Source organism: Hemitrygon akajei, chromosome 2, assembly GCF_048418815.1.
Source record: "Hemitrygon akajei chromosome 2, sHemAka1.3, whole genome shotgun sequence".
NCBI classification, from domain to species: domain Eukaryota; kingdom Metazoa; phylum Chordata; class Chondrichthyes; order Myliobatiformes; family Dasyatidae; genus Hemitrygon; species Hemitrygon akajei.
In genome coordinates this window covers 159417391-159442716 of record NC_133125.1, presented here as the reverse complement: position 1 = coordinate 159442716, position 25326 = coordinate 159417391, and the positions used below count along the sequence as shown (strand labels likewise).

The 25326-nt window shown below is 41.4% G+C and overlaps 1 protein-coding gene across 1 annotated transcript in view; it reads left to right on the top strand.

Annotated features, from left to right (window-relative positions):
• The window catches only part of LOC140721188 (uncharacterized), a 156503-nt gene extending 136400 nt beyond the window's left edge, over positions 1–20103 (top strand). The window contains exons 17-19 of the mRNA XM_073036050.1: positions 779–959; positions 19174–19229; positions 19870–20103. Of these exons, the coding sequence (XP_072892151.1) occupies positions 779–959; positions 19174–19229; positions 19870–20103 (471 nt within the window). The remainder of the gene's footprint in view (positions 1–778; positions 960–19173; positions 19230–19869) is intronic.
• The last annotated feature ends 5223 nt before the right edge of the window (positions 20104–25326 follow it).

Below are 25326 nucleotides of genomic sequence, written 5' to 3'. Positions count from 1 at the left end.
TAAGGTAACTTAATATAGAACTGCAGGGAAACAAGCGGGTGTGCGTGGCTGGGGTAGAGAGGGTAGTGCTCCTAAGCAGAAAAGTGTTTCAAAGAACTGGTACCTGCTGGATGGACCGATTGAACTCATTCTGTGTTCTTTTTTTCATTCCAAACTGAATCACAAATTACTTAGTCAAACTGTACAGAATAACTTAGGGGCCTGACTGCGCAGATTATCAGTTTAGACAATCTGAAAACACAGTAGCTAGTTTCATGAGTTGATGCATACTGTAAATAATTTGGTATACCTTTAGATGTCAGATGCCATATGTATCGGTCTTCCTACTGCTTTCAGTCTATGGTTAATAATAAATATTACCGGCGTCAGAGAACGTCTCAGAAAGCTCTACCGTTAAACTAATCGGATGTAAGAAAATCACGTGGTAATGAAATATACGAAATGTTTGTTGTAATATATTATGCCATGGAATTGTGTTAATTCGTTACTTAGATATTGTTCATTTATAATAACATAATTACTATATATCCCCCCAGTCGCTGTAACACTGAGAGAGCAGCCGAAACCTGTGAAAGGGACCGTTGGCCAGTCCGTATTTTTCTCCGCCTCTCATATAGTTTCAGATTTTCAAACATATCTGCGGATCAAATTGTCCAGAGAAGGGATGAGAATCGCGGATTATCGTTGCCCAGAGAAGAGAAACGATAGTTTCGCTGGATGTGAACAGGTCCCTTCCATTTCTGATCATTATAAACTTCGTACTGTGCTTTTTCCGGAGAATGCATCTGTGCAGCTGAAAGATTTACAGATCAGCGACAGCGGGATTTATGAATTATCCATCAGGGACTCAAAGGGTTCGGAAAAGTTAAGCTTCACATTGAGAGTCCAACCCCGGAATGGAACCGACATAGACGGCAGGTCCCAAACTGGGAATGGAACCGACACTGGAAATATTGAAGGTTGGTACCTTTACTATGAGTGTGGTAGTTTCATTCAAAGACAGTTTCAGCCCTTTGAGACTGCTCCTGCATTGAATATGATCATGACAGCTCATTTTCCACATCCCACATTTCCAGCAAACCCTTGATTCACTTAAGGACCAAAACCCTACGGATCAGTCTTCATTGTACTCGGCAAACAAGCCTCCGTAGGTGGAGGATACTGAAGCTTCATCTCGCCATTAGAAAAGCGATTTCCTCCTATATATCCTCGAGATGATACTAGATTAGACATCCCATCCAGGGGAAAAAACGTTTCTGCATCCATTCTGTCCAGTCCCATAGAAGACTACTGAATATATTTCGATGTGATAATTTGGTGTTCATCTAAATTCCAGCGTAGGTCCAGGCTGCTTCATCTCTCATCATATAGCAAATCTTAAGGATCAGTCTGATAAATATTGATGTTATCTCTTCATCACAGGTAGTTAAGAATTGAATCAGAGAGGGCAGGAAAATTTTTAATAGGGGAAGGGCAAATTATGAGGCTATAAGGCTAGAACTTGCGGGTGTGAATTGGGATGATGCTTTTGCAGGAAAATGTACTATGGACATATGGTCAATGATTAGGGATCTCTTTCAGGATGTTAGGGATAAATTTGTCCCGGTGAGGAAGATAAAGAATGGTAGGGTGACAAGTGAGTTGGAGAATCTAGTCAGATGGAAGAAGACAGCATACGTGAGGTTTAGGAAGCAAGGATCAGATGAGTCTATTGAGGAATATAGGGTAGCAAGAAAGGAGGTTAAGAAGGGGCTGGAAGTTCAAGAAGGGGGCAAGAGAAGGCCTCGGCACGTAAGGTAAAGGAAAACCCCAAGGCATTCTTCAATTATGTGAAGAACAAAAGGTTGACAGGAGTGAGGATAGAGCCGATTCGAGATAAAGGTGGGAAGATGTGCCTGGAGGCTATGGAAGTGAGCGAGGTCCTGAATGAATACATCTCTTCGGTATTCATCAATGAGACAGAACTTGATGGCGGTGAAGACAATATGAGTGAGGTTGCTGTTCTGGAGCATGTTGATATTAAGGGAGAAGTTGTTAAAATACATTAAGACGGAAAGGTCCCCGGGGCCTGACGGAATATTCCCTAGGCTTCTCCACAAGGCGAGGGAAGAGATTGCTGAGCCTCTGTCTAGGATCTTTATGTCCTTGTTGTCCACGGGAATGGTACCAGAGGACTGGAGGGAGGCGAGTTTTGTCCCCCTGTTCAAGAAAGGTAGTAGCAATAGTCCGGGTAATTATAGACCTGTGAGCCTTACGTCTGTGGCGGGAAAGCTGTAAGAAAAGAGTCTTTGAGATAGAATCTATAGACATTTAGAGAATCATGGTCTGATCAGGGGCAGTCAGCATGGCTTTGTGAAGGGCAGATCGTGCCTAACAAGCCTGTTAGAGTTCTTTGAGGAGGTGACCAGGCATATAGATGAGCATAGTGCAGTGGTTGTGATCTACATGGATTTTAGTAAGGCATTTGACAAGGAACCACAAGGTAGGCTTATTCAGAAAGTCGGAATGCATGGGATCCAGGGAAGTTTGGCCAGGTAGATTCAGAACTGGTTTGCCTGCAGAAAGCAGAGGGTCGTGGTGTAGGGAGTACATTTGGATTGGAGGGTTGTGACTAGTGGTGTCCCACAGGGAACAGTTCTGGAACCCCTACTTTTCGTGATTTTTATTCACGACCTGGATGTGGTGGTAGAAGGGTAGGTTGGCGAGTTTGCAGACGACACAAAGGTTTATGGTGTTATAGATAGTGTAAAGGAATGTCGAAGATTGCAGAGAGACATTGATAGGATGCAGAAGTGGGCTGAGAAGTGGCAGATGGAGTTCAATCCAGAGAAGTGTGAAGTGGTACACTTTGGAAGGACAAACTCCAAGGTAGAATACAAAGTAATTGGCAAGATACTTGGGAGTGTTGAGGAGCAGAGGTATCTGGGGGTAGATGTCCTCGGATCCCTGAAAGTTGCCTCACAGATAGATAGGGTACTTAAAAAAGCTTATGGAGTGTTAGCTTTCCTAACTCGAGGGATAGAATTTAAGAGTCACAGGGTAATGATGCAGCTCTATAAAGCTCTGGTTAGGGCACACTTGGAGTACTGTGTCCAGTTCTGGTCATCTCTCTTTAGGAAGGTTGTGGAGCATTGGAAAGGGTACAGAGGAGATTTACCAAGATGCTGCCTGCTTTAGAGAGTATGCATTGTGATGAGAGATTAAGGGAGCTAGGGCTTTACTCTCTGGAGAGAAGGAGGGTGAAAGGAGACATGATAGCGGTTTGCAAGTTATTAAGAGGAATAGATAGAGTGGACAGCCAGCGCCTCTTCCCCAGGGCACCACTGATGAATACAAGAGGACATGGCTTTAAGATAAGGGGAGGAAATTTCAAGGGGGTTATCTGAGGAAGGTTGTTTACTGAGAGAGTGGTTGGTGTGTGGAATGCACTGCCTGAGTCAGTGGTGGAGGCAGATACACTAGTGAAATTTAAGAGACAACTAGACAGGTATATGGAGGAATTTAAGGTGGACGGTTACATGGGAGGCTGGGTTTAAGGGTCGGCACAACATTGTGGACCTAATGGCCTGTACTGGGCTGTATTGCTCTATTCTATTCTATTCTATTCTATTCTTATAGAGACAAAATCTCGATTTAATATTCTAGGTGCAGTCTCACCAGAAATCAATGGAAAATGAAGGCATTGTGTGGACATGTGTCAAAATAATTGGCGGATTTGTTCTTTTAAACCGTACTGGATAACATTTCTCTGTCCAAAGTTTTGAATTTTTTGTACTTTGTTCTCTCTATGCTGGGTGAACTTTTTAAACACAAGGCTTTTTAAACTTTTCTAACACATATCCGTTTACAATCCGTTGTGGTGTGTGCAAAGCTATCTGCATGAAAGTAGAATAATATATGTCTTAAGTATTTTGGTGGGAATGAAATGGAATTAATAATATTAACTTTACCTCCAAAAGAGCTATTTGGCATATTGTTTCTGCGCAAACTCCTTGAGATTAAACTCCTTGTTATGGTCTTTCTCAACAGCTCTGCAGATGTCTCTACTCTATGCATTTATTAATTTCCTTTTGAAAATATTTGAAAACACAAGTCTTAAATGAATTGATGTGGTTCTTTACAGGGATCTTTTTCAAAGGTTATTCAATGCCTCTCAATGTTTTGACATTTTCCCTAGAGTTTATTCACAGACCAGAACAAATTCATATGTGTCTGGCCACTGTGCACAAATTTTGTTTGTTATTCTGCCCTGTAAATAAACCCAGATTCTTACAATTCCTCAATTTCTCCTGATGCTTCAGATAATTTTTTAAATTACTTCTTTCATCTCTCTAATCTTGCACTATATTTAAAATACTACCTTTCCAATTATACTATACTATCCCTACTTGCTTTTAATACTTCTGTTACATGCCATCTGCCTTGTTTCTGCCCGTGACGTTATTCTATGTCCTTGTGCACTTTGGAACCATTCCTTGTATATCAAATTCCCATGTCTTCTGTCTTTTGTGGACTTGCAAACATGACTGATCTTAAAAAGAATATATTGACATTGCAGAGGGTTCAGAGAAGATTCATTAAAATGATTGCAGGAATGAAAGGGTTACTGTATGAGGTACGTCTTGCAGCTCTTGGGCTGTATTCCCTGGAATTCAGGAGAATGAGCAGGGGACCTCATAGAAACATTCCAAATGTTAAAAAGCCTGAACAGATTATATATGGCAACGTAGCTACCCATGGTAGGGGAGTCTAGGACAAGGGGGCATGATTTCAGGATTAATGGACGTCCATTTAGAACTAAGATATGGAGAAATTACTTTATTCCGAGGATGGTAAACTCGTGGATTTTGTTGCCACGAGCGGCTGTGGAGGCCAATTCATTGGGTGTATTTAAGGCAGAGATAGATAGGTTCTTGGTTGGCTAGAGCAGCAAAGGGTATGGCGAGAAGGCAGGGGAGTGGGGATGACTGGAAGAATTGGATCAGCCCATTATTGAATGTCGGAGCAGACTGGATGGGCCGAGTGGCCTACTTCTGCCTCATTAGCTTATGGTCTTATGGTCTTATGGACTGTTATGCTCATTTAGGTTATTAATATACATCAATGTCATTTTACACTGTACATGAAAATGCTGGAATATGCTGCAATATTTTAATCTTATCGGGTGGTACAATAACCATTTTAAGCGATATTTACAAGATACTTAAACAGTTAAAGTGAGGACTGTACAGACCTAATGTGGAAAATGTTATAGTTGTAGATGGACAAAAGTTTTTGCGTGGATATGGTGAGCTGAAGAGCCAGTGTCTGTGATATATCACTCTATGACTATTTTAATATCTCTCTACTCATTTGAAGTAAAAATTATGATTACATTGATTCCACTACACTTGATAGTGAGCAGTTTATCGGTGAATGCCTTGAATAATTGTGAATTTGGATTTTGCAGTAGGAAAGATGCTGTAATGAAGATAAATGAGCTTTGCTGGAAAGATAATACATAACTAACCCTCGAGATATTTACGGTCAGTTAAAGAAGAGCAGAGGGTTGCCTTAGAAACGGGGATTGTGCCGGAGGATTGGCGTATTGCTCATGTGGTTCCATTGTTTAAAAAGGGTTCTAGAAGTAAGCCTGGCAATTATAGACCTGTCAGTTTGAAATCAGTGGTGGGTAAATTAATGGAAAGTATTCTTAGAGATAGTATTTATAATTATCTGGATAGACAGGATCTGATTAGGAGTAGCCAGCATGGATTTGTGCATGGAAGGTCATGTTTGACAAACCTTATTGAATTTTTTGAAGTAGTTACGAGGAATGTTGACGAGGGTAAGGCAGTGGATGTAGTCTATATGGACTTCAGCAAGGCCTTTGACAAAGTTCCACATGGAAGGTTAGTTAAGAAGGTTCAGTCGTTAGGTATTAATGCTGGAGTAATAAAATGGATTCAACAGTGGCTAGATGGGAGATGCCAGAGAGTAGTGGTGGATAATTGTTTATCGGGATGGAGTCCGGTGACTAGCGGGGTGCCTCAGGGATCTGTTTTGGGCCCAATGTTGTTTGTAATATACATAAATGATCTGGATGATGGGGTGGTAAATTGGATTAGTAAGTATGCTGATGATGCTAAGGTAGGAGGTGTTGTGGATAATGAGGTGGGTTTTCAAAGCTTGCAGGGAGATTTATGCCGGTTAGAAGAATGGGCTGAATGTTGGCAGATGGAGTTTAATGCTGAGAAGTGTGAGGTTCTATATTTTGGCAGGAATAATCCAAATAGAACATACAAGGTAAATGGTAGGGCATTGAGGAATGCAGTGGAACAGAGAGATCTAGGAATAACAGTGCATAGTTCCCTGAAGGTGGAGTCTCATGTAGATAGGGTGGTGAAGAAGGCTTTTGGAACGCTGGCCTTTATAAATCAGAGCATTGAGTACAGAAGTTGGGATGTAATGTTAAAATTGTACAAGGCATTGGTAAGGCCAAATTTGGAATATTGTGTACAGTTCTGGTCGCCGAATTATAGGAAAGATATCAATAAATTAGAGAGAGTGCAGAGACGATTTACTAGGATGTTACCTGGGTTTCAGCACTTAAGTTACAGAGAAAGGTTGAACAAGTTAGGTCTCTATTCATTGGAGCGTAGAAGGTTGAGGGGGGATTTGATCGAGGTATTTAAAATGTTGAGAGGGATAGATAGAGTTGACGTGAATAGGCTGTTTCCATTGAGAGTAGGGGAGATTCAAACGAGAGGACATGATTTGAGAGTTAGGGGGCAAAAGTTTAAGGGAAACACGAGGGGGTATTTCTTTACTCAGAGAGTGATAGCTGTGTGGAATGAGCTTCCTGTAGAAGTAGTAGAGGCCAGTTCAGTTGTGTCATTTAAGGTAAAATTGGATAGGTATATGGACAGGAAAGGAGTGGAGGGTTATGGACTGAGTGCGGGTAGGTGGGACTAGGTGGGATTAAGAGTTCGGCACGGACTAGGAGGGCCGGAATGGCCTGTTTCCATGCTGTGATTGTTATATGGTTATATGGTTATGGTTAAGCTCAATAACTTGGTATAATTAATTTTCTTTACAAATTCAGGCGTAAGCATTCACCAGAGAAATCATTGTCAGGGGATTTATGCAGTTTTATCTGGTAGAATTAGATTTGTTTTTCCGTTGTCGTTGTGTTCCATTTTCTGGATGTCTAAATCCTGATTTTATATTGCGTTCACTATCATTGTGTGATAACTTGCAAATTCAATTCTGCTAACATATTTACTTCTTTGTGCCAGAAGTTGTTATAAATCTTTAAAAAAATAGCAGTGAATGATTGTTAAAACAGATTAGAAATAAAGTAAAGGCAGATAAAATGTTAGCTGAATCAACTTCGGGAACAGGGGACTTCGAAGAGGTTACTCGCATGTCGGGGAAGCTTATATAATAGGGAAGCTTCGCGGGCTTTCGGACATTCCGGAGGCCCAATCAGCGTCGGGAGCGGAGCGTTTCAAATCAAGAGAATTCGGTGAGAAGAGGCTAAGGCCAAAGAAACAGGTTGGAAGATTTGGTCTTGTGTGCCCATTGTACAGTGCAGGCAGGATGGCAGTTATGGCTGTGGAATACTCCTGCTGTAGGATGTTGGAATTCATGGAAGCTGATACTCTCCCCGATTACTACACCTGCGGGAAGTGCAGCCAACTACACCTCATGAAAGACCGCATTATGGAGTTGGATGAGGAGTTGAATGACCTTAGGATCATCCGGGAGGCATAGCATTTGATAGATAAGACTTTTGAGCAGGCGGTTATACCCAGAGTGCAGAATTCTGAGAGTAGATGGATGTAAACTGAGAGAGGTAAAGAGATAAGGAAGTCAGTGCAGGGTCCCCCTGTCACCATTCCCCTCAGCAACAGGTATACCCATTTGGATACCGTTGAAGGGGATGACATATCTGGATAAGGCAGCCGCAGCCAGACCAATAGCGCTGTGGTCGGCTCTGACCCTCAGAACTGTAGGGTAAAGTCAGGCGGAATAAAGAAATGGGGGACTCAATAGTTAGGGGGACATATAGGAGATTCTGCGGCAGCAAAAGAGATGCCAGGATAATCTGTTGCACCCCGAATGCTAGGGTCCAGGATGTCTCTGAGCAGTTGCAGAATATTCTTGAAGAAAAGTGTCTTTGTACATGTTTATAGCAATGACATAGGCAGGAAAAGGGTAGAGGTCCTGCGTTGTAGGTTTAGGGTGTTGGGAAGGAGGCTTTGAGAAGGATGTCTAATATGGTAATTCTCGGATTACTCCCGGTGTCACAAGCTAGTGAAGATCAGAACAGGAAGATAGCACATCTGATGAGTGGCTGAAGAGATGCACGGGGGAGGGTTTCATGTTCCTGGATCATTGGAACCCTTTCCGGGGAAGGGGTGACTTTACAAGTGGGATGTGTTGCACCTGAACTGGAAGGGAGCCAGTATCCTTGGAGAGAGGTCTGCTAATGCTATTAGGGAAGGTTTAAACTAAATTTGTAGGGGGGTGGAAACTGAAGGGAAGAGGTTGAGGATGGGGCTGTTGGCCCACAAGTGGAGGCAGCTTATAAGATGTTTGTGAGGAATGATAAGCAGATGATAGATCAAAGATTCGCTCAGCCAGATGGTTTAAAATAGGTCTATTTTATTGCAATGATTATCATAATCACAGCAGATGAACTTAGAGCGTGGATCAATCTGTGGACCTATGATGTTGTGGCCATTACGGATACTTGAATGTCTCAGGGCATGAATGACTGCTGAGTGTGCCAGGCTATAATGTTTCAAAAGTTCAAAATGAACAGGCAGGGAAGCTAAGTGGTGGAGAGTGGCATTGTATATCAGGCATGGTATCACGGCTTCAGAAAAGGAGGAAGACCTGGAGGGATTGGATACTGAGTCATTATGGGTGGAAGTCAGAAACAGGAAAGGGGCAATAACTCCCTGTTTTTTATAGCACCACCCCAATAGTAACAGAGACATCGAGAAACAGATAGGGAGGCAGATTCTGCAATTGTGCAATAATAATAGGGTTGTTCTGATGGGTGATTTTAACTTTATAATATTGACTGTCATCTTCTTAGAGCAGGGAGATTAGATGGGGTGGCGTTTGTTAGGCGTGTTCAAGAAGGTTTCCTGATGCAATATATAAATAAGCCAACTTTGGGAGAGGCTCCACTTGATCTAGTATTGGGAAATGAACCTGGTCAGCTGTTAGATTTCTGGATGGGAGATCATTTTGGTGGTAGTAATCACAACTCTATCTCCTTTACCATAGCCCTGGAGAGGGATAGGAGCACACAGTTTGGGGGAAAAATCAAATCGGGTACGGGGAAATATGCCGCTATCAGGCAGGAACTTGGAAGCAATTGTTCTCACGGAATTACACGGCAGGTATGTGGCAAATATTCAGGGAAGATTTGCATGGCATTCTGCAGAGGTATGTTCCATTAAGGCAGAGAAGGACGGTAGAGTAAAAGAACGGTGGTGTGCAAAGGATGTAGAAAATCTAGTTAAGAAAAGAAATGCTGACGAAATGTTCAAGAAACTAAGTACTGTTAGAGTTCTAGGAAATTACAAGGGTGCCAGAAAGGAACTTATGAACGAAATTAGGAGAGCTAGAAGGGGCCATGAGAAGGCCTTGGCAAGCAATATTAAGGAAAACCCCAAGGTGCTGTATAAGTATGTGAAGAGCAAGAGGATGAGCTGTGTGGAGTAGGACCAAGCAGGAGCGATAGTGGTACTTTGCTTCAGTATTCTCCAGTGAAAAGGATATTGGCAATTGTGGGGATGACATAGTGGACTGAAACGCTTGAGTGTGCAAACATTAAGAAATAGGATATGCTGGAACTTTTGAAAGGTATTAAGTGGTACCCCATGCTACTGTGGGAAGCGAGGGAGGAGATTTCTGACCCTTGGTGATGATCTTTGCATTGTCAAATGTAACGGAAGAAGTTCCAGAAGATAGGGATGTAGCAAGCATTGTTCAAGAAAGGGAGTAGAGTTAACCCAAAAAATTTTAGACCAGTGAGTCTTACTTCAGTGGTGGGCAAGTTGTTGCAGATGATCCTGTGAGGCAGGATTTATGAGCATTTGGAGAGACATAATCTAATTAGGATGGTCAGCATAGCTTTGTCAAGAGCAGGTCATGTCTTACGAATCAGATCGAATCCTTTGAGGATATAGCAAAACACATTGATGAAGATAGAGCAGTGCATATAGTGTATATGGATTTCAGCAAGACATTTGATAAGGTTCCCCATGTGGCATTCATTCAGAAAATAATGAGGCATGTGTTATAAGAAGATCTTGCATTGTGGAGTCAGAATTGGCTAGCCCTCAGAAGAAAAAGGGTAGGTGTAGATGGTTTGTATTCTTCAGATAGATAGATAGATAGATAGATAGATAGATAGATAGATAGATAGATAGATAGATAGATAGATAGATACTTTATTCATCCCCATGGGGAAATTCAACTTTTTTTCCAATGTCCCATACACTTGTTGTAGCAAAACTAATTACATACAATACTTAACTCAGTAAAAAATATGATATGCATCTAAATCACTATCTCCAAAAGCATTAATAATAGCTTTTAAAAAGTTCTTAAGTCCTGGCGGTACATGGAGGATGGTGACCAGTGGTGTTCTGCAGGGATCTGTTCAGGAACCCCTCTACTTTGTGATTTTTATAAATGACCTGGATAAGTAAGAAGTTGGGTTAGTAAGTCTGTTGATGACACCAAAGTTGTTGGTGTTGTGGATAGTCTGGAGGGTTGTTATAGGTTACAGCGTGAAATTGATAGAATGTAGAACTTGGCTGGAGAGTAACAGATGCAGTTCAACTCAGATAAGTGGTTCATTTCAGTAGGTCAAATTTGAAGGCAGAAGATAATATTAATGCTAAGAATATTGGCAGTGTGGAGGATCAGCTAGTTCTTTGGGTCCGTGCCCATAGGACACTCAAAACTGCTGCGCTGGTTGACAGTGTTGTTAAGAGGGCATGTGTTGTATTGGCCTTCATCAACCATGGTATTGAGTTTAAGGGTCATGAGGTAATGTAACAGCTGTACAAGACCTTAGTTGGAGACCACTTGGAGTACTGTATTCAGTTCTGGTCACCTCACTTCAGGAACAATGTGGATGTGGATACTATACAGAGAGTGCAGAGGAGATTTACAAGGGTGGTTGCCTGGATTGGAGAGCATGCCTTATGAGAATAGGTTGAGTGAACTTGGCCTTCTTTCATTGGATGAATGGAAGATGAGTGGTGACTGCTAAAGGTGTATAAGATGGCGAGAGGCATTTATCATGTGGATATACAGAGAACTTTCCCAGGGATGAAATGGCTAACATGAGGGGATGTAGTTCTAAGGTCCTTGTAGATAGATACAAGGAGGATGTCGGAGTTAAGTATTTTCATACAGAGATTGGTAGCTGCATGGAATGCACTTCCAACGATGGTGGTAGAGGTGGATACAATAGGGCCTTTTAAGCGACTCAAGTTAGGTGTATGGAGCTTTGAAAAATAAAAGGCTATACGGTAGAGAAATTCAGTTTCTAGAGTAGGTTACATGGGCGGCTCAACATCGTGGGCCGAATGGCCTGTAACGTGCTGTAGATATCTATGTTTTCTGTTGTATGTTCTTAAGCTCCCTGCTGTATTTGCTGCAGAAGAATTAAATTACTGGAAGTGTTCATAGAGAAACCATTTGGGAAATCATATATGAGATTTTGTTGCTGACATTGTAATTTCTTTCTTATATTAATTTGTTGTTATTGTCGGTGATGGCTGATTTCAGTAAAACGGATGATTTCTGAAATGTTGTACATTATACATTATGGTTTTGTGAAGGGCAGATCATGTCTAACATTCCTGTTAGAGTTCTTTGAGGAGGTGACCAGGGATATAGATGAGGGTAGTGCAGTGGATGTGACCTACATGGATTTTAGTAAGGCATTTGATAAGTTTCCACCTGGTAGGCTTATTTTGAAAGTCAGAAGGCATGGGGTTCAGTGAAGATTGACCAGGTGGATTCAGAATTGGCTTGCCTGCAGAAATGAGAGGGTCATGGTTGACGGAGTACATTGGGATTGGAGGGTTGTGACTAGTGGTGTCCCACAAGGATCAGTTCTAGAAACTGCAATTTTCATTATTTTTATTAACAACCTGGATGTGGAGTTAGAAGGGTAGGTTGGAAAGTTTGCAGACGACACAAAGGTTGGTGGTGTTGCAGATAGTGTAGAGGGTTGTCTAAGATTGCTGAGAGACATTGATAGGATGCAGAAGTGGGTTGAGAAGTGGCAGATGCAGTTCAACCCGGAGAAGTGTGAGGTGGTACACTTTGGAAGGACAAATGCCAAGGCAGGGTACAAAGTAATTGAAAGGATACTTGGTAGTGTGCAGGAGCAGAGGGGTCTGGGGGTACATGTCCTCAGATCGCTGAAAGTTGCCTCACAGATAGCCAGAGTAGTTAAGAAAGCTTATGAGGTTAGATTCGATCAGATTGGATTAGATTGTGAGGACACTCAGTCCTCGTTTATTGTCATTTAGTAATGCATGCATTAAGAAATGATACAATGTTCCTCCAGTATGATATCACAAAAACACAAGACAGACCAAGACTAACATACAAAAACCACACAATTATAACATATAGTTACAACAGTGCAAAGCAATGCCATAATTTGATAAGGGCAGACCATGGACACGGTAACAAAAAGTCTCAAATTCATCGATAGCCCATCATCTCACGTAGATGGTAGAAGGAAGAAGAACTCTTCCTGCTATGACCCTCCAGCGCCGCAAAGCTTCCCGATGCAGCCTCTGGAAGCATCCGACCACAGCCAACTTTGAGTCCGTCCGAAAAACTTCAAGCCTCCGACCAACCCTCCGACACTGAGCACAGAGCACCATCTCTGCCAAGCGCTTCGAACCCGGCCCCGGCCATCAAGCAACAGGCAAAGCCGAGGATTCGGGACCTTCCTCTCTGGAGATTTTTTGATCGCACAGTTGCGCCACCATTTTCTCACCTTTTTTTTAAAGGTGTTAGCTTTCATAAGTTGAGGGATAGATTTTAAGAGACGCGATGTAATGATGCAGCTCTATAAAACTCTGGTTAGGCCACACTTGGAGTACTGTGTCCAGTTCTAGTCACCTCACTATAGGAAGAATGTGGAAGTATTGGAAAGGGTACAGAGGAGATTTTCCAGGATGCTGCCTAGTTTAGAGAGTATGCATTATGATCAGAGGTCAAGGGAGCTTGAGCTTTATTCTCTGGAGAGAAGGAGGATGAGAGGAGACATGATAGAGGAATAGATAGAGTGGACAGCCAGTGCCTCTTTCCCAGGGCATCACTGTTCAATACAAAAGGACATGGTTTTAAGGTAAGAGGTGGGAAGTTCAAGGGGTTTATTAGTGGAAGGTTTTTTACTCAGTGAGTGGCTGGTCTGTGGAATGCATTGCCTGAGTCTGTGATGGAGGCAGATACACTAGTGAAATTTAAGAGACTACTAAACAAATATATGGAGGAATTTAAGGTGGGTGGATATACGGGAGGCAAGGTTTAAGTGTTGGAACAACGTTGTGGGCCGAAGGGCTTGTACCATGCTGCACTATTAAAAAAAAAACAAAAATCATTTGGGGTAGGAAAGATTTGGAAATGGATGTTTCGAAGTCCACAATATATCAGTATGTAAGATTATTGAGAGACCAGAAAATTCTAAAGTTCCAAAGGATGACTAATCACAACTATTTACTTGTATCAGAGCTAAGTTGGAGCATGAACTCACACAGCTTCATTGACAGGAATCTATTCATAACAATTTGTGGGTGACAAAACTGACACTATGTTTTATCATGGCTATTGAGGGCGGTTAGGACGCAAAGTGTCAAAAATTATTTTATGTTATGCTGAGATAGAGAGAGAAAAAGGAACAATTAGCATGAGAAAATATTTAGCCTGTTTTGGAGAATAGCCTTCCGAGGTTGAGGACTGATGGCTTTGGGGGAGGGGGAAATTTCTCAGAATTCAGGAAGAGCAAAGGATCAGATTATGCTTGTATACTGTATTTAATTTTGTACGCTGAAGGTTGCTTCAGACAATCTCAATTGTACAATTCCAGGAGAGAATCTGGGCCACTGAGTGTGCTCTTTGAATCTTAAGCTTTACAGAAGATTTTACCTCCAGATCACTGTTTGCTCATTGCCAACTACGTCTTCATTGAGAACCTGTGGTAAACAGAGACCTAGAATTAAGTGTGTCAGGATAACCTCAGGATAAGAATTCATTTATCTGGAAATGATGAAAGGAGCAAAGAGTCCAGAAAAGATAAAACTTATATCTTAAAATGATTAATTGTTTGCAACTATCTACTTGGTAAGTTGACTATATTCAATTATTGGGCATTTTCACAGTGGAAATCAATAGACTTCTAATATCCAGGTAAATCAGATCAGCTTTTATTTCACATTTTCTTTTGTTTTTCTGTGTAGGTTCACACTCAACACTTGTATTCATCCTTCCAGCTGTTGGCATTGCTATTATTATTCTTATCTCCTTGCAGCTCACTATCAAAGTGAGAAGAGGTAAGCCATCATGTCGTAACAAGTTTCAGGCAACATCCTGCTTGTATACTACTTTCTCCTTTGAAGTAAATTTAATGTCACTGTATATATACTTCACTATATACCCGGTACATATTTGAGATTCATTTACTTGTGGGCAATCCCATTAAAAACAAGAAACACAAGAGAACTAATGAAAGACCAGACCCAAACAGGACTAACAAACAACCAATGTGCAGGAATTAAAAAAAACAAAGAACTGCAAATACAAATAGAAAGAAAAAATATATAATAATGACATTCAATAAATAAGCAATAAATATCAAAAACGTGAGATGAAGTGTCCTTGAAACAGAGTCCACAGGCTCTGGTCAGAGTTCAGAGATTGGTTGGGTGAAGTTGAATGAAGTTATCCTCTTGGTTCATGAGCTTGATGGTTGAGGGGTAAAAATTATGCCCACACTTGTTGGTGTTGGTCCTGAGGTTTCTTTACTACTTTCCTGATGGCAGCACTGAGAAGAAAGCATGGACAAGGTGGTGTATGTCCTTGATGAGAGATGGTGCTTTCCTGCAGTAGCACTCTGTGTAGATGTGCTCAGTGATTGTCAGGGTATACGTGATGGACTGGGGCCTATCCGTTACATTTTGCAGGCTTTTCTATGCATAGGCATTGGAAATTACATTAGGGGAGAAATTACTTAAGCCAGTAAATCTGTGGAATTTGTTGGCACAAGTGGGCTGTGGAGGCCATGTCATTGGGTGTATTTAAGGTAGAAGCAGATAAGTTCTTGATTAGCCAGGGCATAAAAGGGTATGGGGTGAAAGCAGGGAAATGGTGATGTAGGCATCCAGATGTTCCATTATTGAGTGAAGAGCCAAGGAAATGGCAAGAATTGACATGTTTCATCACAAATCTCTCAAACTTCTTCATCTATGTCGATGTATATTCTACTTGATGATAGTCATGAGCGGGTACCATATTCTTCTTAGGCACTGGTGTAATTGAAGCCTGCTTGAAGCATGTGGGTACTTCTGATGGCCGAAGTGAGAGGTTTAAGATATCAGTGAACTCTCCAGCCAGTTGATCAACACGTGTCTTTAGTACCCAGTCAAGTACTTGTCTGGGCTGGGTTCACCCTCCTGAAGGTTGTTGTCATGTGGGCTTCAGAGACTGAAAGCACAAGGTCATTGGAGCTGTGGGAGTGCATGTAGGTGCCTCCAGTGTTTTGATGGTCAAAACAAGCATAAAAGTCATTTAGCTTATCTGAGACCAAGGACATATAAATAATTTATGAGGACTATTATTGCAGTCAATGCAATCCTACATGTCCTGGAAATGAGGGAGATAATGCTTTAATAACTATAGTGTTCTCACTAATTGGGAGGAGAACCAGATTAACAGACTGAATCACTTCTGAGGATTTGACTTTACTACATGAAAGCAGATATTGCAACCAAACATCCTTGTCCAAATTTTGAAATTTACTTACAGCTATTTTCCAGTTGTTAGTCATGGTAATAGAAAATTACAGCACAGAAACAGACCTTTTGGCAGATTGAGTCCATGCCAAACTCTTAATCTTGCTAGTCCCATCGATCTGGACCCAGAACGTATCCCTGCATAGCCCTGCCATATGCATACCTATCCAAGTGTTTCTTAAATTGTGAAATTGAAACTGCATGCAGCACTTCTGCTGGGAGCATGTTCCACGTTCTCAACACCCTCGGTGTGAAGAATTTTCCCCTCGTGTTCACCTTAAACTTTTACCTTTCACCCTTAAACCATGGCCCTAATTCTTTTCTACCCAACCACAGTGGAAAAAAGCCTGCTTGCTCTATGTATAACCCTGATAATTACATATCATTATCATTATTGTGTGCAGTGTCGTATGACGTGGGAAATCATGGTTTTGTCAAAGGCCATGATTGTTCTTGGCAAAGTTTTTGACAGAAGTGGCTTGCCACTACCTTCTTCTGTACAGTGTGTTTACAAGATGAGTGACCCCAGCCATTATCAATACTCTTCATAGATTCTCTGCCTGTCATCAGTGGTCACATGAACAGGAATGATAATATGCACCAGCTGCTCATACAACCATCACCCATCCGGATATGGGATTGGGGCTGAGAGGGCAATGGATCAGCCATGATGAAATAGCAGAGCAGATGCAATGCCCAAATGGCCTAATTTTACTCCTATATCTCATCATCTTTTGATCTCTATGGTCTAATCAAAAATGGAGCAGAAGCACCAGCATGAGCAGATTTGTCTGAATTTGTTTCAATGATATATAATCCCATGTAATATCTTCAGGAAGGTCAGTGTTCTGTTTAGGTGAGCAATGATAGTTTTTCAAGACATTTCTATCTGTACCATAATTCCATCTAGTTACCATAGTTTTATTTTCAATATCTTATTTTACCAGGTCTCAGTGATCTGAAAAGAGTGATATATAAACTGTTATTACCCACAGGTTAAAGAAGTGCCTTCTGGAACCAGTCCTGCTCTATTTTTAAAGCTATGGTTCCTTTGATCCAGACTTTCTCAGATATCAAATTGCTTAATCACTTAATTTAGTCACTCTACATACAAGGGAACATGTGTAGTAGAATTTGCCCTGTTTGGCAAAAGTGCCACTTTGATGAAGGTATACACACTCTTAGATCTTCCAGCCATGCAGTGCTTGGAAGTAAGCAATGTGTTTCCAGATACAGCAACAAACTATTCAAAGTACCAGATGATGGGAGATATACAATCTCAGTATAGTGAGATGCATGGTGAAACATCACAAGCTATATCCATAATCTCTCAAAATTTCTCCCGTCTTTTGAATCTCAGCCCATTATGTCCTCTTATCCAAGGATGATGAGGGTAACTCAGTGTCTATCACACACAGATATATTTTTGTGGTTCCGGAGTAGTTGCCAAGATATTTATCTCACTTTTGAATCGGTGCTTGATTATTCCTTCCATTCATTGAATTTAAAACTTAAATTATATCAACAGCAATTTAACAGAAATTTCACAGTTCATATAGAGACTCAGAGAATAATAACATCTCCCTCGAGAGTCTGCTCTTTAAAGATCAGTGGTTAAACCTCATTCATTGCCATTAGTGAGATCTGTGACCTCCTGTAAACTCGATGCAATCTGGTATGTGCCTTGACTGGTTTGGCCCTGGAAATCAGAGTTCACAGTCACTCTCGTCCTGCTAGAATTTGTATCATTCCAAATTGTCACTGCCAATGACCTCTGCCACATCTTGAGAGAAAGATCCTGCTCAAGGAGACAAGATTTTATCTATGTTTCATTGAGCTTACAGGACCACACTAAATAAGAATAATTATATTGGACACTTCCAGAAATACAGTCATTCACAGATGACACTCATTCCCTTTCAGAGACCTCCCCAACAACCTCTCCCCATTTTAAAATAGTCCACGGTATTAATAGTGTTCAAATCCAAGTGGTAAATCCCAAAAGACAATTGTTTTATAGGAACACACACAAAATGCTGGTGGAACGCAGCAGGCCAGGCAACATCTATAGGAAGAAGCATTGACAACATTTTGGGCCGAGACCCTTCGTGAGGACTTTATAGGTTTGTGACAAGTAAATCCAGAATTTCCTCCTCCACTTCTTAACACCCTGGGATGAAACCAGGTACTAAGGATTTATCAATTGGTGCTCCAGACTACCCATTAAACTGCGTGGGTGCACAGCCTCCAAGGAACAGAAATGCTTCCATGCGTGTATCCTTTTTTTTTGCTGCGCAGCTGGGATTTTCTTTTTTTGTTATGTTAATATAGCGTGATTAATCACAGGATTTTTCAAAATTATATCATTGTTGATTTCAAAATCATATTGGAAATATATAAAAGAATTTCAGCTGCATGGCAAAACAGGCTCTAGGCACAGGTGCATTTCAGTTACTGCATGGCTGTGCTCCCGCTCAGCTTAAAGGGTATAGTATAATAGACTCATTATTTTGTTTATTAACTTCTTTCAGGATTGTATTGCAGCTTGCTTTATTTTACTCGCTTGCTTCATTTTTCGCTTTCCTTTTATTCCTGCCATTTTATCTCATCCTCTGCTGTAATAACCCATTCAATGATGGTATTGGGCACTACAATCATTTTGAAGTTATTGCTATCTTCTTAAATAAAACCCTATTAAGCTTGTGGTACATTATTTAGTCAAAATGATCAGAACATTCTATCATGCTCCTGTTCTAGTTGCGACTGTTCTGGATTGCTAAACTCAGAAATGATTCAGGGAGTGTTGTCAATATTCTGGTTAAATCTAAATAGGTGAACTTCACCAAAGTATCATTTAGCAAGCAAAAATCATATGGATTTCTTCTTCAGAAGAAATCATCACTCATGACTACAATTCTGCAAGGAGCAATCAGGCTTTCCAATGATGTTCAATGGAAGCTAACATAAGTAGGACTGAAAAATGCATAACTTTACATCCACATTGTTTCAGATTTTTCTTGAATATGCAATTATTGTAATCAGCAAGAGCTGATGACAAATAATTGCAATGCAACCAACAACTGGTTATGCATGCCTGATGATTAACAAAGGTTTTTCTCCTCAGGTTGCAAACAAGCCCAGGGGCAAACAGGAAAACCCAATATTCCACAGTATCACCTGGTAAGTAAAATAATACATTCAGCATATTGTTTTACAAACTTGACTGTTTGCTTCCTGAATTATCTCCAAGCTTTCAGTGTTGCTGGCATTGTCAAAACACCAACACAAAGTTGTATTATGTATAAATAAATAATCTGAATTACAAATGTCACTACTTTCAGCTCTGATCTGTGTGCCATACCCAATTCCAACTGAATGTATTAGCCCTTTATTCCAGCACCCCCAGCCCCCGGCTTTTTCTACATTAGCCAGCTTGGTAGTTATTGTAATACTACTACTGCTCCACATGCTTAAATTCTTGTGCTGCACATGCCACACAGGGATACAGGCAATTTGCATCAGTACCCTCATCACCACTTTCTATTATCAATTCAATGAGTTGTCCTTCAAAAATGATTAGAGATAAAGTCAAAAGCAGAGTTTAAAACTTGTGGAATTAGAGTTATGTTAAATAGAAATCAAAATAAAGAGAGATTAAGCAAATGACTAGTTTAAAGAGACTGTTGCAGTGGGTGTTGTGTGAGTTAGGCAGTGTTAGAATGGTCCAGTTTCGGTTCAATGGGTTTCAGTGAGAACAGACTTGGGCAAGTGAAGATGCAGACTGTAAGTAAATTTCTGGTAATTTTTTTTTAACGTATAGCTAGTACACTGCAATTTGGTCCAGATTTTGTGCTATGTTCCTTGTGAGAGATGTGGGAACTTTGGGAGCTCCATCTGCATGAACTGCATCAAGCTGCAGCTCCTTCGAGACTCTTTTAAGGAAGTGGAGCAGCAGCTTGAAGACGTTTTGCTCATACAGGAGAATGTGGAGGAGGTGTTAGATAGGAGCTACAGGGAGGTAGTTACCGCTAAGTTGCAGGAGGAATGTACCTGAGTCTCTGTCAGGAGAGAGAAAGCAAATAGGCAGCCAATACAGAGTCCACCTGTGATGGTTGGGATACTGTTATACTGTTGTGGGGGTGTGGGGATGGTGGTGGGTAGAAGCACCTACCAGTTACAAACACTGAGTCTATCTCTGAGTCTAGCTCTGTGGCTCAGGAGGGAAGGGGGGAGAGGAGTATAGGAGTGATAGTGGATTCTTTAGTTATGGGAGCAGACAGGAGCTTCTGTGGATGTGTAAAGGACACTTGGATGATATTCTGCCTCACTGTCTGGGTTCACAGCATTAGGATTGGGAGGATGAGCAGCAGATTCCACGGTACATTTTGGTACTAACGGGATAGGAGGGAAAAGTGAGGAGGTCCTGAAGATGGAATATAACGAGTTAGGTAAGAAGCTGAAAAGTAGGACCACCTGAGTAGTAATCTATGGATTGCTTCTTGTGCCAAGTGCCAGAGAGGATAAGAATAGGATGATCTGACTGATGAATGTGTGGCTGAGCAATTGGTGCAGGTGACAGGATTTCAGATTTCTGGAACATTGGGAACTCTTCTGGGAGGAATTTTCTGGAGCTGTTGGGGGGGGGGGGACTTAAATTCATCTGGCAGCAGTCTGTGAACTGGAGTGACAGGATTGAGGTTGGAGAAGTTTGTGTACAAATCAGTCAATGCAGCATTTAGTGAAATTGTGAGGAAGGAAGAGCAGATGGTAGGGCAGACTGTCGGCCAAATCAGCGACAGGAACAGGCTCGGTGACACTTGTTTAAAATACAGAAGGGACAAGCAGGAGTAGGAGTGTCAAGCTTTGTCTCAAAGGAAGTTTGAGCTCAAAGGAGGTGTTGGCTGTTGGTAAGTTTCTGTTAAGTTTCCCTTTCCTTTCCTCTTTTACTGTACTAAGTGTAGTAAATTGCTGTTGTGCTTCTTCATGCTGGATTTTGGAGTCCTCAGAGACCCAGAGTCTTTCAGCGAACTGCATCTGTGTGAAGTGCATCCAGCTACAGCTCCTTGAAGACTGTATTTGTGATCAGTAGCAGCAGCTGGATGACCTTTTGGTTGTACGGGAGAATGAGGAAATCAATTAACCAGAGTTACAGGGAAGTAGTCACCCCTAAATTGCAGGAGGCGGGTAGCTGGGTGACTGTCAGGGGAAATGGATATGTGAATAGGCAGTTAGTTCAGTTAGCACTGTTGTGGGGGATGACCTCACAGGGAATTACATGGAGATCAGGTTAGTGGCACTGACCATAGGTCCATGGTGCAGATGGGAAGGAGGGAGAAGAGGAGAGCGGTAGTGATAGGAGACTCAGTGGTTAGAGGAACAGACAGGAAATTCTGTGGACGTGAGTAGGACACATAATGGTATGTTTCCTCGCTGTTGCCAGGGTGAGGGATGTTTCAGATTGCGTCCACAACATTTTGGAGAGGGAGGTAGAGCAGCCAGATGTCTTGGTACATATTGGTACCAATGAAATAGTAAGGAAAGGAAATGACGTCCTGAAGAGAGCATTTAGACAGCTGGTCAATAATCTGAGAAGCAAGACAGCCAGGATAATAATTTATGGATTGCTGCCTAGGCGACATGCCAGTGAGGGTAGAAACAGATTAATGCCTGGCTGAGAAGCTGGCGCAGGGGGTCGAGCTTCAGATTCTTGGATAATTAGAATCTCTTTGGGGAGGGGGAATGATCAGTTCAAAAGTGATGGGTTGCATCTGAACCAGAGGAAGACCAATATTCTTGCTGTTAAAGGTGTTGGGGAGGGTTTAAACTAATTTGGCAAGTGGGTGGGAACCAGAGTGAAAGGAATAAGTATAGGATGGATGGAAAAAAAGCAAAAATAGCGTGCAGTTAGACTGTCAGGAAGGATACAATTGCAGCCCACAGGGTGAAGATCGGTGCATTAGATATGCAGAATCAACAATGAGCAGTAAAAGTACTCAAAGTGTTATATATTATTACATGGAATGTAAGAAATAAGGTAGATGACTTTTTAGCACTTTTACAAATAGTCAGATATGATGTTGTGGGCCATCACTGAATCCTGGCTGAAGGATGGTCGTAGTTGGAAGTGAAATGTCCAAGGTTACACATTGTATTGGAGGGCTAGGATGGTGGCCAAGGTGTGTGGCTTGGCTCTGCTGGTAATAAATGACATCAAATTATTAGAAAAATGTGACATAGGATCAGAAGATGTTGAGTCTTGGTAGGTTGATTTCAGAAACGGCGAGAATAAAAGGAACCTGATGGCACTTATATACAGGCCTCGAAACATTGGCTGGGATGTAGGCTGAAGATTACAATGGGAAGTAGAAAAGCATGTAATGTTGTGATAGTTCAAAAAGTGCATTTAATGTCAGACAAATGTATACAAAACACACCCTGACATTCTTTTTCTGGGCATGGGAGATTTTAACATGCAGGTTGATTTGGAAAAAAGAGGTCGGTAATGGATCTCCAGGGTAAACTTGCTCAATCCCTACAAGATGTTTTTTTTAGAGCAGATTGTCATTGAGACTACAAGGGGTTCAGTCATATTGGATTGGGTGTTTGGTAATGAACAGAGGTGATTAGGGAGCTTAAGGTAAAGGAGTGATCTCAATATGATTGAATACAACTTGAAATTTGATAGGAAGAACGTAAAGTCTGACCTAGCAGTATTTCAGTGGAGTAAAGGAAATTACAGTGGTATGAGAGAGGATTTAGCCAAAGTAAACTGGAAAGAGATGCTGGCAGGGATGACAGCAGAGCAGCAATGGCATGAGTTTCTGGGAACAATGAGGAAGGTGCAGGATAGATATATTCCAGAAACTAAGAAATACTCAAATGGCAAAATAATGCAACCATGACTGACAAGGGAAGTCAAAGCTCATACAAAAGCAAAAGTTAGGGCATAAAACAAAACAAAAATTAGTGGGAAGATAAAGGATTGGAAAGCTTTTAAAAACCTACAGAAAGCAACTGAAAGAATCATGAGGAGAGAAAAGATGAAATATGAAAGGAAGCTATAAAACAATATCAAGTTGTATGGAAAAAGCTTTTCCAGATATATAAAACATAAGAGAGTTGAGAGTAGCTATTGGACTGCTAGAAAATGAGGCCAAAAAAATTCTGGGGAGATGGGTACGGCAGATGAACTAAACAAGTATTTTGCATCATTCTTCACTGTGGAAAACTCAAGCAGTGTGCCAGTTTTTGAAAGGTGTGAGGGAAGAGAAGTGAGTGCAGTTACTATTACAAGGGAGAAGGTGCTCAAAACGCTGAAAGACCTAAAGATAGGTAGTCACTCGGACCAGATGAATTGCACCCAAAGGTTCTGAAAGTGGTAGCGGTAGAAACTGTGGAGACATTTCAAGAATCATTGGTCTCTGGCATGTTTCTAGAGGATTGTAAAATTGCTAATGTCACTACACACTTTAAGAAAGGAGGGAGCCAGCAGAAAGCAAATTACAGACCAGATGGTCTGACTTCAGTGGTTTGTAAGATGTTGGAATCAACTGTAAAAGATGACGTTATGCAGTACTTGGTGACACAGACAACATAGGACAAAGAAAAACACAAGGAAATCTGCAGATGCTGGAAATTCAAACAACACACACAAAATTCTGGTGGAACACAGCAGGCCAGGCAGCATCTATAAGGAGAAGCACTGTTGACGTTTTGGGCCGAGACCCTTCGTCAGGACTAACTGAAAGGAAAGATAGTAAGAGATTATCTTCAAATCTCTTACTATCTTTCCTTTCAGTTAGTCCTGACGAAGGGTCTCGGCCCAAAACATCGACAGTGCTTCTTCTTATAGATGCTGCCTGGCCTGCTGTGTTACACCAGCATTTTGTGTGTCTTGATATGGCAAAGTCAGCAAGGTTTCACTGAGGGAAATTTAGCCTGATGAACCTGATGGAATTCTTTGAGGAGATTACATGTAGGGTAGATAAAGGAGATGCAGTGGATGTGGTATATTTGGATTTTTAGAAGGCCTTTTAACAAGGTGCACACATGAGGCTGCTTACAAATCAAGAGTCTGTTACAGGAAATATATTAATATTATATTAATAAGAGATATTACAGGAAAGTTACTGGAATGGATAGAGCAATGGCTGATTGGCAAGATCTAGTGAGTGGGAATAAAAGGGTCCTTTTCTGTTTGGCTGCCAGTGACTGGTGGTGTTCTGGAGGGGTTAGTGATAGGACTGCTTCTTTTTATGCTACAAATCAATGATTTAGGTGATGGATTGGATAGATATGTTGCCAAATTTGGAGATGATACAAAGATTGGTGGAGCAGCAGATAGAGTAAACAGGAAGGCTGCAGAATGACTTAGATAGGAGAATGGGCATGACATTGTCAAATGAAATAAAATGTTGGAAAATGCATGGTCATGTTCTTTGATAGAAGAAATAAATGTGCAGACAGTTTTCTAAAAATGGAGAAAATCCAAAAGTCTGAGAATGAAGGGGTCTTGGGAGTCCTTGTGCAGAATGCCCTCAAGGTTAACTTGCAGGTCAAATCAGTGGTGAGGTTGGCATTCATTTCAAGAGGTCTAGAATACAAAAGCAAGGATGTGATGCTGAGGCTTTATAAGGCACTGGTGAGGCTTCATTTTGAGTATTGTGAACCATTTTGGGCCCATCATCTAAGAAAAGTTATTTTAACTTTGGAGGGGATTCAGAGGAGGTTCACAAGGATGCTTCCAGGAATGAAAGGGTTTATCATACGCTGAATGTTACTTAGAAACATAGAAAACCCACAGATTTATGCTGAACCTGTCCCTATCTTAGAAATTACTAGGCTTACCTATAGCCCTCTATTTTACTAAGCTCCATGTGCCTATCTAAAAGTCCCTTAAAAGTCCCTATTGTATCCATCTCCACCAGCGTTGCTGGCAGCCCATTCCACGCACTCACCACTCTCTGAGTAAAAAAGTTACCCCTGACATCTCCTCTATACCTACTCCCCAGCACCTTAAACCTCTGACCTATTGTGGCAACCATTTCAGCCCTGGGAAAAGGCATCTGCCTATCCACACAATCAATGCTTGATAGCTCTGGGCTAATCCTGCAGGGCTTTGGAAGGATGAGGGAGGATCTCATTGAAACCTTTCAAATGTTGAAAGGTATAAACAGAGTAGACATGGAAAGGATGTTTTCCCAGATGGGGGAGTCTAGAATAAGTGTGAACAGCCTCAGGATAGAGGAGCATCCATTCATAACAGAGATGCGGAGAC